The sequence below is a fragment of the Oncorhynchus gorbuscha genome, linkage group LG14 (assembly GCF_021184085.1).
Source record: "Oncorhynchus gorbuscha isolate QuinsamMale2020 ecotype Even-year linkage group LG14, OgorEven_v1.0, whole genome shotgun sequence".
In the NCBI taxonomy this organism is placed as follows: domain Eukaryota; kingdom Metazoa; phylum Chordata; class Actinopteri; order Salmoniformes; family Salmonidae; genus Oncorhynchus; species Oncorhynchus gorbuscha.
Genome location: NC_060186.1, coordinates 32111845 through 32125349, shown reverse-complemented (window position 1 = coordinate 32125349; position 13505 = coordinate 32111845). Strand labels below are relative to the sequence as shown.

The window sequence follows — 13505 nt, the reverse complement described above, 5'->3', positions numbered from 1 at the left end:
CTCAAATGATGTCAATTAGCTTAATCAAATCAAATTTTATTTGTCACATACACATGGTTAGCAGATGTTAATGCGAGTGTAGCGAAATGCTTGTGCTTTTAGTTCCGACAATGCAGTAATAACCAACAAGTAATCTAACTAACAATTCCAAAACTACTGTCTTATACACAGTGTAAGGGCATAAGGAATATGTACATAAGGATATATGAATGAGTGATGGTACAGAGCAGCATAGGCAAGATACAGTAGAATGGTATCGAGTACAGTATATACATATGAGATGAGTATGTAAACAAGGTGGCATAGTTAAAGTGGCTAGTGATGCATGTATTACATAAGGATGCAGTCGATGATATAGAGTACAGTATATACGTATGCATATTACAATTACATTTAAGTCGTTTAGCAGACGCTCTTGTCCAGAGCGACTTACAAATTGGTGCATTCACCTTATGACATCCAGTAGAACAGTCACTTTACAATAGTGCATCTAAATCTTAAAGGGGGGGGTGAGAAGGATTACTTATCCTATCCTAGGTATTCCTTAAAGAGGTGGGGTTTCAGGTGTCTCCGGAAGGTGGTGATTGACTCCGCTGTCCTGGCGTCGTGAGGGAGTTTGTTCCACCATTGGGGGGCCAGAGCAGCGAACAGTTTTGACTGGGCTGAGCGGGAACTGTACTTCATATGAGATGAATAATGTAGGGTAAGTAACATTATATAAGGTAGCATAGTTTTAAAGTGGCTAGTGATATATTGACATCATTTCCCATCAATTCCCATTATTAAAGTGGCTGGAGTTGAGTCAGTGTCAGTGTGTTGGCAGCAGCCACTAAATGTTAGTGGTGGCTGTTTAACAGTCTGATGGCCTTGAGATAGAAGCTGTTTTTCAGTCTCTCGGTCCCAGCTTTGATGCACCTGTACTGACCTCGCCTTCTGGATGATAGCGGGGTGAACAGGCAGTGGCTCGGGTGGTTGTTGTCCTTGATGATCTTTATGGCCTTCCTGTGACATCTGGTGGTGTAGGTGTCCTGGAGGGCAGGTAGTTTGCCCCCGGTGATGCGTTGTGCAGACCTCACTACCCTCTGGAGAGCCTTACGGTTGAGGGCGGAGCAGTTGCCATACCAGGCGGTGATACAGCCTGCCAGGATGCTCTCGATTGTGCATCTGTAGAAGTTTGTGAGTGCTTTTGGTGACAAGCCGAATTTCTTCAGCCTCCTGAGGTTGAAGAGCGGCTGCTGCGCCTTCTTCACGATGCTGTCTGTGTGAGTGGACCAATTCAGTTTGTCTGTGATGTTTATGCTGAGGAATTTAAAACTTGCTACCCTCTCCACTACTGTTCCATCGATGTGGATAGGGGGGTGTTCCCTCTGCTGTTTCCTGAAGTCCACAATCATCTACTTAGTTTTGTTGACGTTGTGTGAGGTTATTTTCCTGACACCACACTCCGAGGGCCCTCACCTCCTCCCTGTAGGCAGTCTCGTCGTTGTTGGTAATCAAGCCTACCACTGTTGTGTCGTCCGCAAACTTGATGATTGAGTTGGAGGCGTGCGTGGCCACGCAGTCGTGGGTGAACAGGGAGTACAGGAGAGGGCTCAGAACACACCCTTGTGGGTCCCCAGTGTTGAAGATCAGCGGGGTGGAGATGTTGTTACCTACCCTCACCACAGGGCGGGATCGAGACCCAGGGTCTTGAGCTTGATGACGAGTTTGGAGGGTACTATGGTGTTAAATGCTGAGCTGTAGTCGATGAACAGCATTCTCACATAGGTATTCCTCTTGTCCAGATGGGTTAGGGCAGTGTGCAGTGTGGTTGAGACTGCATCGTCTGTGGACCTATTTGGGCGGTAAGCAAATTGGAGTGGGTCTCGGGTGTCAGGTAGGGTGGTGGTGATATGGTCCTTGACTAGTATCTCATAGCACTTCATGATTACGGAAGTGAGTGCTACGGGGCGGTAGTCGTTTAGTTCAGTTACCTTAGCTTTCTTGGGAACAGGAACAATGGTGGCCCTCTTGAAGCATGTGGGAACAGCAGACTGGTATAGGGATTGATTGAATATGTCCGTAAACACACCGGCCAGCTGGTCTGCGCATGCTCTGAGGGCGCGGCTGGGGATGACGTCTGGACCTGCAGCCTTGCGAGGGTTAACACGTTTAAATGTCTTACTCACCTCGGCTGCAGTGAAGGAGAGTCCGCATGTTTTCGTTGCAGGCCGTGTCAGTGGCACTGTATTGTCCTCAAAGCAGGCAAAAAAGTTATTTAGTCTGCCTGGGAGCAAGACATCCTGTTCCGTGACTGGGCTGGATTTCTTCTTGTAGTCCGTGATTGACTGTAGACCCTGCCACATGCCTCTTGTGTCTGAGCCATTGAATTGAGATTCTACTTTGTCTCTATACTGACGCTTAGCTTGTTTGATAGCCTTGCGGAGGGAATAGCTGTACTGTTTGTATTCGGTCATGTTACCAGTCACCTTGCCCTGATTAAAAGCAGTAGTTCGCGCTTTCAGTTTCACGCGAATGCTGCCATCAATCCACGGTTTCTGGTTAGGGAATGTTTTAATCGTTGCTATGGGAACGACATCTTCAACGCACGTTCTAATGAACTCGCACACCGAATCAGCGTATTCGTCAATATTGTTATCTGACGCAATACGAAACATATCCTAGTCCACGTGATGGAAGCAGTCTTGGAGTGTGGAGTCAGCCTGGTCGGACCAGCGTTGGACAGACCTCAGCGTGGGAGCCTCTTGTTTTAGTTTCTGTCTGTAGGCAGGGATCAACAAAATGGAGTCGTGGTCAGCTTTTCCGAAAGGGGGGCGGGGCAGGGCCTTATATGCATCGCGGAAGTTAGAGTAACAATGATCCACGGTTTTTTTTCCACCCCTGGTTGCGCAATCGATATGCTGATAATATTTAGGGAGTCTTGTTTTCAGATTAGCCTTGTTAAAATCCCCAGCTACAATGAATGCAGCCTCCGGATAAATGGATTCCAGTTTGCAAAGAGTCAAAAAAAAGTTTGTTCAGAGCCATCGATGTGTCTGCTTGGGGGGGATATATACGGCTGTGATTATAATTGAAGAGAATTCTCTTGGTAGATAATGCGGTCTACATTTGATTGTGAGGAATTCTAAATCAGGTGAACAGAAGGATTTGAGTTCCTGTATGTTTATTTCATCACACCATGTCTCGTTAGCCATAAGGCATACGTCCCCGCCCCTCTTCTTACCAGAAAGATGTTTGTTTCTGTCGGCGCGATGCGTGGAGAGACCCGCTGGCTGCACCGCCTCGGATAGCGTCTCTCCAGTGAGCCATGTTTCCGTGAAGCAAAGAACGTTACAGTCTCTGATGTCCCTCTGGAATGCTACCCTTGCTCGGATTTCATCAACCTTGTTGTCAAGAGACTGGACATTGGCGAGAAGAATGCTAGGGAGTGGTGCACGATGTGCCCGTCTCCGGAGTCTGACCAGAAGACCGCCTCGTTTCCCTCTTTTTCGGAGTCGTTTTTTTTGGGTCGCTGCATGAGATCCATTCCGTTGTCCTGTTTGAAAGGCAGAACACAGGATCTGCGTCGCGAAAAACATATTCTTGGTCGTACTGATGGTGAGTTGACGCTGATCTTATATTCAGTAATTCTTCTCGACTGTATGTAATGAAACCTAAGATTACCTGGGGTACTAATGTAAGAAATAACACGTAAAACACTGCATAGTTTCCTAGGAACGCGAAGCGGCCATCTCTGTCGGCGCCGGAAGTTGGAGGTCAGAAGCATCTAAAGCCATGACCTAATTTTGACCCAATTTTCTGGAATATTCCAAGCTGTTTAAAGGCACAGTCAACTTAGTGGATTTAAAATCACCTTTCAGCAGGACAATAACCTAAAACACAAGGCCAAATCTACACTGGAGTATCATTCCAAGACAACATTGAATGTCTGAGTGGCCTAATTACAGTTTTAGCTTAAATCGTTTTGAAAATCTATGGCAAGACTTGCAAATGGCTGTCTAACAATGATCAACAACCAACTTGACAGATCTTGAATACTTTAAAAAAATAATAATGTGCAATCCAGGTGTGCAAAGCTCTTCTAACATTCTAACATGTATTGACTCAGGGGGTTGAATACTTAACTAATCAAGATATATTAGTGTTTATTATTATATATATATATTTTTACAAATGTTATATAACTTTCACATTATAGCGTTTTTTTTCTGTATTTCGTTTAATTAATTAAACATTTAATACATTTTAATCCCGCTTTGTAACACAACAAAATGTGGAAAAAGTCAAGGGGTGTCAATACTTTCTGAAGGCACTATATATTTACCATCTTCATGGGGCAGAAAGCTGGATCAATGAGTTGGCCAGCTGACTGTCCAGAATTGCTTCAATAAGGATCGGTGTCCCACTAGCGGGACAACTTCCGCTTACACTGGAGGGCGCACAATTCAAATAAATAATCATAAATATTATGGATTTAAAACATTTACGTACATATGTGTCTTATATCGTCTGAAATCTTAAATTGTTGTTATTCTAACTGCACTGTCCAATTTACAGTAGCTATTACAGCGAAAACATGTCATGCGATTGTTTGAGGACGGCGCCCCACATCAAAATATTTTACCACCGGCACAGGTTTCATACATTCACATATAAAGATTAAATATTCACTTACTTTTTGAAAATCTTCCTCTGATTTGTCATCCAAAGGGTCCCAGCTATACCATATAGTGTCGTTTTGTTAGATAAAGTCCTTCTTTATATCCCAAAAAGTATGTTTAGTTGGCGCCAACGATTTGAGTAATCCACTCGTTCAACTTGTAGAGAAAGGAATCTGACAATATACCCCAAAACTTTGTTTCAACAAGTCAAAATATGTTTTTATTTACTCCTCAGATACTATAATATTTATTTTGGAAATATTACAGTTTCCTATGTTCTGCGTCTGAAACACAGATTTCTAAGAAAGACTGTGTCCTACTAAAACTGTTATGTATTATTCGTTTTTGAAGTTACAAGCCTGAAACCTTGAACATAGACTGCTGACACCCTGTGGAAGCAATTGGAATTGCATCCAGGGAGCTAATCTTCAATATGACCTTTCTCTTGCATTTCTAAGAGGATGGTCTCTCTCAACAAAAAAATACAGTTGGTTTTTCTTTGGATTTTATCCTACCATATCTATTGTGTTATATTCTACTACACTATTTTGACATTTCTACGAACTTCAAACAATTCTTTCCAATAGTATCAATTATATGTATATCCTGGCTTCAGGGCCTGAGCTACAGGCAGTTTACTTTGGGCACGTCAGTCAGGCAGGAAATGGAGAAAAAAGGGGCATAGCCCTAAGAATTAAATAACTTAAAATTGACAAGGTAGACTTGACAACAACAACCAATGTACAAATTTAGCTTTATCAACTTGAAAAATCAAGAGGTATGTGCCTGCTTATCGAAGTTAGCTGATTAACTTAATAATCCTGCATTCTGGAATACCCCCCATGTCTTATTAGATTCAGTGCTGGTTAGTTAATTGCTGAAAATGAAGCAAATGCCAGTGACCCGTGTGATTTGTGTTTTTTTCACTGGGATATTCACAATGGTTAATCACTTTTTGCAGATACAGATGCCTCCAGGCTTTTAATATATAAGAAATATATAGGCAAATCATCTCATATAATGCAGCCTGAGGATGGCAGCGCCTCTCCTCAGAGACCGACTACAGAGGAATGCAATGTGAGGATTGAGAAACCCATGGGCCTGACTGACTTAAGCTACTGAGCCCAAATAAGCCAATGTATTTTTATCCACCAATGGCATTGAATTAAATTAGCTCTGGATGTTGTCTTGTATTCCGATGCATAAGTATGCCTTTCACTCTGATTACACCCAAATCTGACAACAAGGTACATGCAAGTGAACAAGCATCATAGAAGATTTGTAATTCTCTCCCTCCCTCCCGCTCGTCTTCAATCTTAGCCTCCTGTTATTCAAATGTCTCTACCAGATACAGTACTTGTCAGAAACTCCCATTAAAGTTTGGTGAATATTGGAAGGAAGGGAATAGGGAGAAGCGAGTGACAGATGACTAAGAGAGAGAGGTGCTGTTGTGACCGGTGTCAGGCAGGGGGAGGACATCTCTTTCTATGAGCTAAATGACCATCGCTGGTCGGTGTTGTTCTAATGGTTGCAAGTGGTCATGTCCTGAGGGAGGTTAATAGATGGATGTCCTCCGATGGCTCCATTCACTGTCTCCACCCCTCCGCTTGTCTCCCCGGTGATGCCAAAAAAAGTGCCACATCCGCCTCACTGTGAATTTACGACTTGTTTAAATTGTGCTGCTTTCCAAAGGGGCCTGCCGAGCCCAGGAGTGGAGTAATTGTTAGTCTAGAGGTAGTCATAAATCAAAAAATATATTTCTATCTCCCCTCCTCATTATCTATTAATACCGCTGTGCTCTTGCTGCAGAGTTCCTGAGACTTGCCAGAACTGTAGGCTATACAGTCTTCCTTCTTCCCCAAAGACTGAGACCTGTCTTCTTCTGAAAGATGGGAGGTGAAAAGACATCTCTTCAATGCTGTGATTGATTTCCTCATTCCTCCATGGTCTGTTGCAGACAGCTACAGGCACTTGACAGCCACGATGGAGGAACTGCTCTCTGACTGTCTTAATTGAGCCAAGTGTTTGGAGCAAAGGAGCCCTGGATGCTACAGGCACTAAAAAACCCACACAATTAGGAACTACTAATGACATGGCGAATCGGCCATTATTCCTCCCAATAACCCAGAGGTTTCTACATTTACTGTAGCATCGCTAAACAACAGTACATGAGTAACAAACTTTAGGTTATACAAGTTGAGGAAGGGTAGTGGCAGCATATTGCTGTGGGAGACTAGTCAGGATCAAGGGAAAGATGAATGGAGCAAAGTACTGTGAGATCCTTGATGAAAACCTCCTCCAGAGCACTGACTGGGGCAAAGGTTCACCTTCCAACAGGACAATGACCCTAAGCACACAGCCAAGACAACGCAGGAGAGGCTTCGAGACAAGTCTCTGAATCCAAATCCAATTTTATTAATATAGCCCTTCGTACATCAGCTGATATCTCAAAGTGCTGTACAGAAACCCAGCCTAAAACCCCAAACAGCAAGCAATGCAGGTGTAGAAGCACGGTGGCTAGGAAAAACTCCCTAGAAAGGCCAAAACCTATGTCCTTGAGTGACCTAGCCAGAGCCTGGACTTGAACCCCATCAAACATCTCTGGAGAGACCTGAAAATAGCTGTGCAGCATCGCTTCCCACCCAACCTGACAGAGCTTGAGAGGATCTGCAGAGAAGAAACTATCCAAAATACAGGTGTGCCAAGCCTGTAGCATCATAGCCAAGAAGACTCGAGGCTGTAATCTCTGCCAAAGGTGCTTTAACAAAACACTGAGTAAAGGGTCTGAATACTTACTGTACTGTATGTAAATGTCATATTTCCATTTGTTTTGTTTAATATATTTTCAAAAATGTTTAAAAGCCTGTTTTTTCTTTGCCAATATAGGTTATTGTGTGTAGATTGTGTTGAACAATTTAATCAATTGTAGAATAAAGCTGTAACGTAACAAAATGTGGAAAAAGTCAAGTGGTCTGAATACTTTATAAATGCACTGTGTTGTACATAGGCTGGTCATCTAGGTTTATACCTGAAGCCTTTCCATCACCATGAAGAAAAACAATGTCCAATACAGTAATTAAGTACATTGAGACATCAAATGGTTTGTGATGATCTGGCTCAGTTGGTAGAGCATGGCACTTGCAACGCTTAGGCTTGTGGGTTTGGTTCTCACGGTGGACCAATATGAAAATGTATGCATTCACAACTGTAAATTGTTCTGGATGAGAGCGTCTACTAAAGTGTAAAAATGATTAATAGACCGTTTCAGTTTTCACATAGCAATAAGTTGCATTTGCAAAGTATTTCAAGAAACTGGAGAACATATACTGTATACAGCAAGTATTTTTATATTCCACAAGTGTTAACAGATTAAGTGTTTTGTACAGATAATTATCAAACTCAACTACAAAAGTAGTACAGTGGGCCTTTACTAGATCTGTACTAGCGGACCATGTAGACATCTTCAGTGTGGGCAATGTTTTTTTTGTTCTGCATCGCACCGCCGTCGGCGGCAGTGCAGCACCCCCACCCTCAAATGACTTCCTGCGGCTATGGCCCGGTGTGTTTACATTCTGTTATGCTGAATCCTCCCCTGAGACTGCTAAATAGACCTATTCCTTCTCCAGTAGTTGTTACAGTTCTTTGACACAATGCAGTGAAATTAGGGGAGTGTTAATACTGGGATGGTGGGACTGTCACATGAAATTAATTGTTTGGACCTGCTGGTTTGTTTTGTTACATTCAAATGAAAAGTAAACCCTGCCACTAAGCCTTCTAATAAGTCTCGATCTCGCTCTCTCTCTCTCTCTCTCTGTCTCTCTGTCTCTTCTCAGAACCAGGATTCAGAGGAAGTCCTCTATGACAGCCAGCTAGGTGAGTCTCATTGATTATTCTCCATGCATCCAGAAATGGTTCAATAGAAAGGACCACTTTGAAAGGTCCAGAAAGTAGGAATTTATTCAGCTGTTTGCTCATCTAATCTTCTAAAATGTCTCACTTGATTCAACCAATATTGCAGACCGTATGATTGCACTGTACAATACCCTCTTACTTGTTGTTATACGACAATGTACAAAATAAAATCGAAACAACGGTACTGCACACTTCCTGAATCAGCATTTATTTGGGCTTAAATCTCAGGTGCAGTTAACTTCTTTGGGACTGGGGGGCAGTATTGAGTAGCTTGGATGAATAAGGTGCCCAGAGTAAACTGCCTGCTACTCAGGCCCAGTTGCTAATATATGCATATTATTAGTATATTTGGATAGAAAACACTCTGAAGTTTCTAAAACTGTTTGAATGATGTCTGTGAGTAAACAGAACTCATATGGCAGGCAAAACCTGAGAAAAAATCCAACCAGGAAGGTTGACATCTGAGCTTTGTAGGTTTTTCAACTCATTCCCTATCGAAAACTGTGTCTATGGGGTCATATTGCACTTCCTAAGGCTTCCACTAGATGTCAACAGTCTTTAGAACCTTGTTTGATGCTTCTACTGTGAAGTGTGGGTGAATGAGAGGGGATTGAGTGAGAGGTCTGGCAGTGCCATTAGCTGACCACACGCGTTCACGTGATAGTTAGCTTGCGTTTCATTGCAATTCGAAAGACAAAGGAATTCTCCGGGTGGAACATTAAGAAGAACATTTATATTAAAAACATTCTGAAGATTGATTCTATACTTCATTTGACATGTTTCTACGAACTGTAATATAACTTTTCATCTGAAATTTTGCATGGACTTGCCTGCGCGTCGTGATTTTGGATTGTGTACTAAACGCACAAACAAAAAGGAGGTATTTGGACAAATGGACTTTATCGAACAAATCAAACATTTATTGTGGAACTGGGATTCCTGGGAGTGCATTCTGATGAAGCTCATCAAAGGTAAGTGAATATTTCTAATGCTATTTCTGACTTCTGTTGACTGCACAACATGGCGGATATCTGTTTGGCTGTTTTGTTGTCTGAGTGCTGTACTCCGATTATTGCATGGTGTGCTTTTTCGGGAAAGCTTTTTTGAAATATGACAGAGGTTGCATTAAGGAGAAGTTTATCTAATGTTCCATATATAACACTTGTATTTTCAACAATATTTATGATGAGTATTTCTGTAAATTGTTGTGGATCTCTGCAAAACCACCGGATGTTTTGGAACTACTGAACATAACACGCCAAAGTAAACTCAAATGTTTGGATATAAATATGAACTTTATCGAACAAAACATGAATGTATTGTGTAACATGAAGTCCTATGAGTGTCATCTGATGCAGATCATCAAAGGTTAGTGATTCATTTTTATCTCTTTCTGTTTTTTGACTCTTCTCTTTGGCTGGAAAAATGGCTGTGTTTATATGTGACTAGGTGCTTACCTAACATAATCTTTTGGTGTGCTTTCACCAGAAAGCCTTTTTGAAATCAGACACTGTGGCTGGATTAATGAGAAGTTTATCTTTAAAATGGTGCCAAAATACTTGTATGCTTGAGGAATTTTAATTCGGAGATTTCTGATGTTTTGAATTTGGCGCCCTGCAGTTTCACTGTCTGTTGAGGTGGGATGCTACCATCCTGAATATCCAAGAGAGGTTTTAACTCTAATGAACTTAGCAGAGGTAACTCTGTGTCTTCCTTTTGTGTGGCGGTCCTCGTGAGAGCCAGTTTCATCGTAGTGCTTGATGGTTTTTGCGACTGCACTTGAAGAAACTTTCAATGTTCTTAATGTTCTGCTCTGACTGACCTTCATGTCTTAAAGTAATGATGGACTGTCAATTATCTTTGCTTATTTAAACTGTACATACCATAATATGGATTTAGTCTTTTACCAAATCTTCTGTATACCCCCCTACCTTGTCACAACACAACTGATTGGCTCAAACACATGAAGAAGGAAATAAATTCCACAAATGTAACTTTTAACAAGGCACACCTGTTAATTGAAATGCATTCCAGGTGACTACCTCATGAAGCTGGTTGAGAGAATGCCAAGGGTGGCTACTTTGAAGAATCTCAAATATATTTTTTATTTGTTTACACTTTTTCGTTTACTACATGATTCCATATATGATATTTCATAGTTTTGATGTCTTCACTATTATTCGACAATGTAGAGAATAGTAAAAATAAAGAAAAACCCTTGAATGAGTAGCTGTGTCCAAACATTTGACTGGTACTCTGTCAAATTTCAGTTGTTTAGTTTGAATAAATTAACCTGTTTTTTTTCTTAGTCATTATGCGGTATTGTGTGTAGATTTATGCGGGAAATAAACTAATTAATCCATTTTGGAATATGGTTGTAACGTAACAAAATGTAGAAACAGTCTAGGGGTGTCACGTTGGTATAATGGATCGCGAGACAGGAGCAGGAATGTGTAATAGTTTTTTTTAAATCACCCAAATTTTAGCGTGCCATGTAAATGCACGGGGACGAAGACCAAACAAACACTATACAAAACACAGGGTTGAAACCCAAACAAAAGAGCGAGGAGTACCTTCAATAAATACACGGGACAATACCCGAAAACGCAAATGCACAGTGATGCAACACGGGACGAGACCCACAATCATCTGCTCAACAGAAGCGGCACGAAAGCCAAAACAACAAGGCACAGGTACTCACACGACCAACAGAGACCTAATCAACAACCGAATGGTGAACCAAAGGGCACATTTGTACAAATATAAATCAGTGAAGAAATGGGGACCATGTGTGTGTATTGACACAGTTCAGTTCCTAGAGGCCGGTGACGTAGACCTCTGAAACTGGTGCATGGAAAGTACCAGAGGGAACCGTGACAAGGGGTCTGAATACTTTCCCAATGTATGTGCGAGTGAGTTTGGAAAAACTGAAAGTATGCCTCTTATAAATTGTTTTTGCATACAAAAAACACTTGGCCAAAGTAACATGGTAAAACTGTAGTAGAACATTTACTTTGATCAGCAATTTTCTGCATTTATCAAAAGTCCCATCAGGTAGCCTGATTTCAGATGTCTCGATGTAAACAGGCTTATGAGGGAAATCGTTCTTCTTGCAAAGCATGTAAATGTTTTGAACAAACTATTATTCTGACTATCCACAATCACATTATTTTGCATTTAACCGTGCTAAATGATTCAATGTACTATTGTCTAAAGTCATTGATCTGTCACATCAATGAATACCAACGCCAGCATCTGTTCCGTGCGAGTGTTTTGATTTTAAACACAGTCCTTCAGAGAGAGCTGTATGGTATTGGCCAATATTAATTAATGTAGGTCACAATTTGTAGTGCGATATGTGTTTTATATTCAGCTGCATCTGTGCTAATGAGGGTAATCCAGCATGAGATGTACTGGAATTAACAAATCACTGAGGCTTTACACTGACGTATCACAACAGTCTCAATGTTTACATTTTAGACGAGCAAGAGAAGGCCTTGTTCTGTACTACTATGCTTCCTTATTCCCCGTCATTGTTAAACAAGGGATTTTTGAGAGACATCCTGTTGTCTGGTAAATATTGAAACCCCTCCCATACAGTATAGAGGAGAAATCTTGTGAATGGTCGTAATGCTATCTGTTTGATGTTAAAGGAATTCCTGTCTCATTAAATAAGGATATCGTGGCGCGGAAAGTTAACCCTGGGAAGTTAAATGAACCCAATACAGCTTTGCACTTGTTCACTATTCAATGGAGTTCTCCTCTTCTTAATTTGATGGCAGCAGACATTTCATAAGTAGAGCGAATGGAGGGATCTGATGTTTGCCTTTCATGCTTGAGAGCTCTAATACAATAACAGAGTACTCAGATCGAGGGGAGGGCTCCAGGAAGCCGCCAAGGAGTTTTGGAGGGGAAACTCGAGACCTCTGCTGGCTTGCTCAATCAACTGGGTCAAGGCGGAAACAAAAGCAGACGAAAACAAGTTTATAATGCCCTCATTTGGCACCTTAGCCGAATGGAAACGCACACAGACACTGTTATCTGAACAAACCGAGCTATCTGGCACTGCCATTTGTAATTTGCTCTGTCACACCAGGGAGGCTAAGCTAGTCTGAAAGCGCAGGATATTGTTTGTGGGGTTGGAATTCGAAAAACTGTTAAATGAAAGCATGTGCATCAGGCTAGGTCTCTCTGAACTCACTGGCCTATTTACTTTTGAGCATGTATGGGTATCCAATTGGCAAACATTGGACAGAGATCAAGAAGACATTGTGTGGCTGCAACAGTTCTGAGTTCTTCAGAAGGAGCATCTGATGCCGAGTGTGCACCGAGGGGCAGACCTCAATGAGTGTACAGAATGTGTGATATACGGGCATCTACAGCCTGTACTGTACACTTTCTTCCAAAACCCGCCACCCTCCTCTCCTAGTTGCATCTGCCTCCTCGTCCGTTGAAAATCAATGCAGTGAACTGTTGTCTCTGCCCAGTTCCACTCAACAGATGGTGGGGATGAAAATCATCCACAATCAATATGGAAGCTCCTTTGAACTCTAGCACCACGTTGTCATCCCATTATTCTGTTCATGTCAGCCATTGGATGTATTTTAGTCACATTTGTCCTCTAGTGTGTGAGATTTACAGATGTTACATGTACAAAACGAGCACTCGTCTTTTTCATGTTCCTTCTACCCGGATACATTACAGATAGGAAATACCTTCATTAGAGTGTCTTTCAACACACCTTGTAGCCTAGCGGAGCGTAGGGCCAATACCCAAAATGTCTCTGGTCCGAATCCTTCAACCTACTTGGTGAAAAATGTATCTGTGCCGTTGAGCAGGGCACATAACCCTAATTGCTCCTTTAAGTTGCTCTGGATAAGAGCGTCTGCTAAATGACTAAAAATGTAAGGAAAAAGGGGCCGAAGATGTACT

General features: G+C 41.9%; 1 protein-coding gene across 1 annotated transcript in view; it reads left to right on the top strand.

The window, feature by feature from the left end:
* Window positions 1-13505, top strand: part of LOC123994795 (beta-1,3-glucosyltransferase-like) — a 119547-nt gene that overhangs the window by 34431 nt on the left and 71611 nt on the right. Inside the window, exon 3 of the mRNA XM_046297786.1 lies at window positions 8495-8534. Within this exon, the coding sequence (XP_046153742.1) occupies window positions 8495-8534 (40 nt within the window). The remainder of the gene's footprint in view (window positions 1-8494; window positions 8535-13505) is intronic.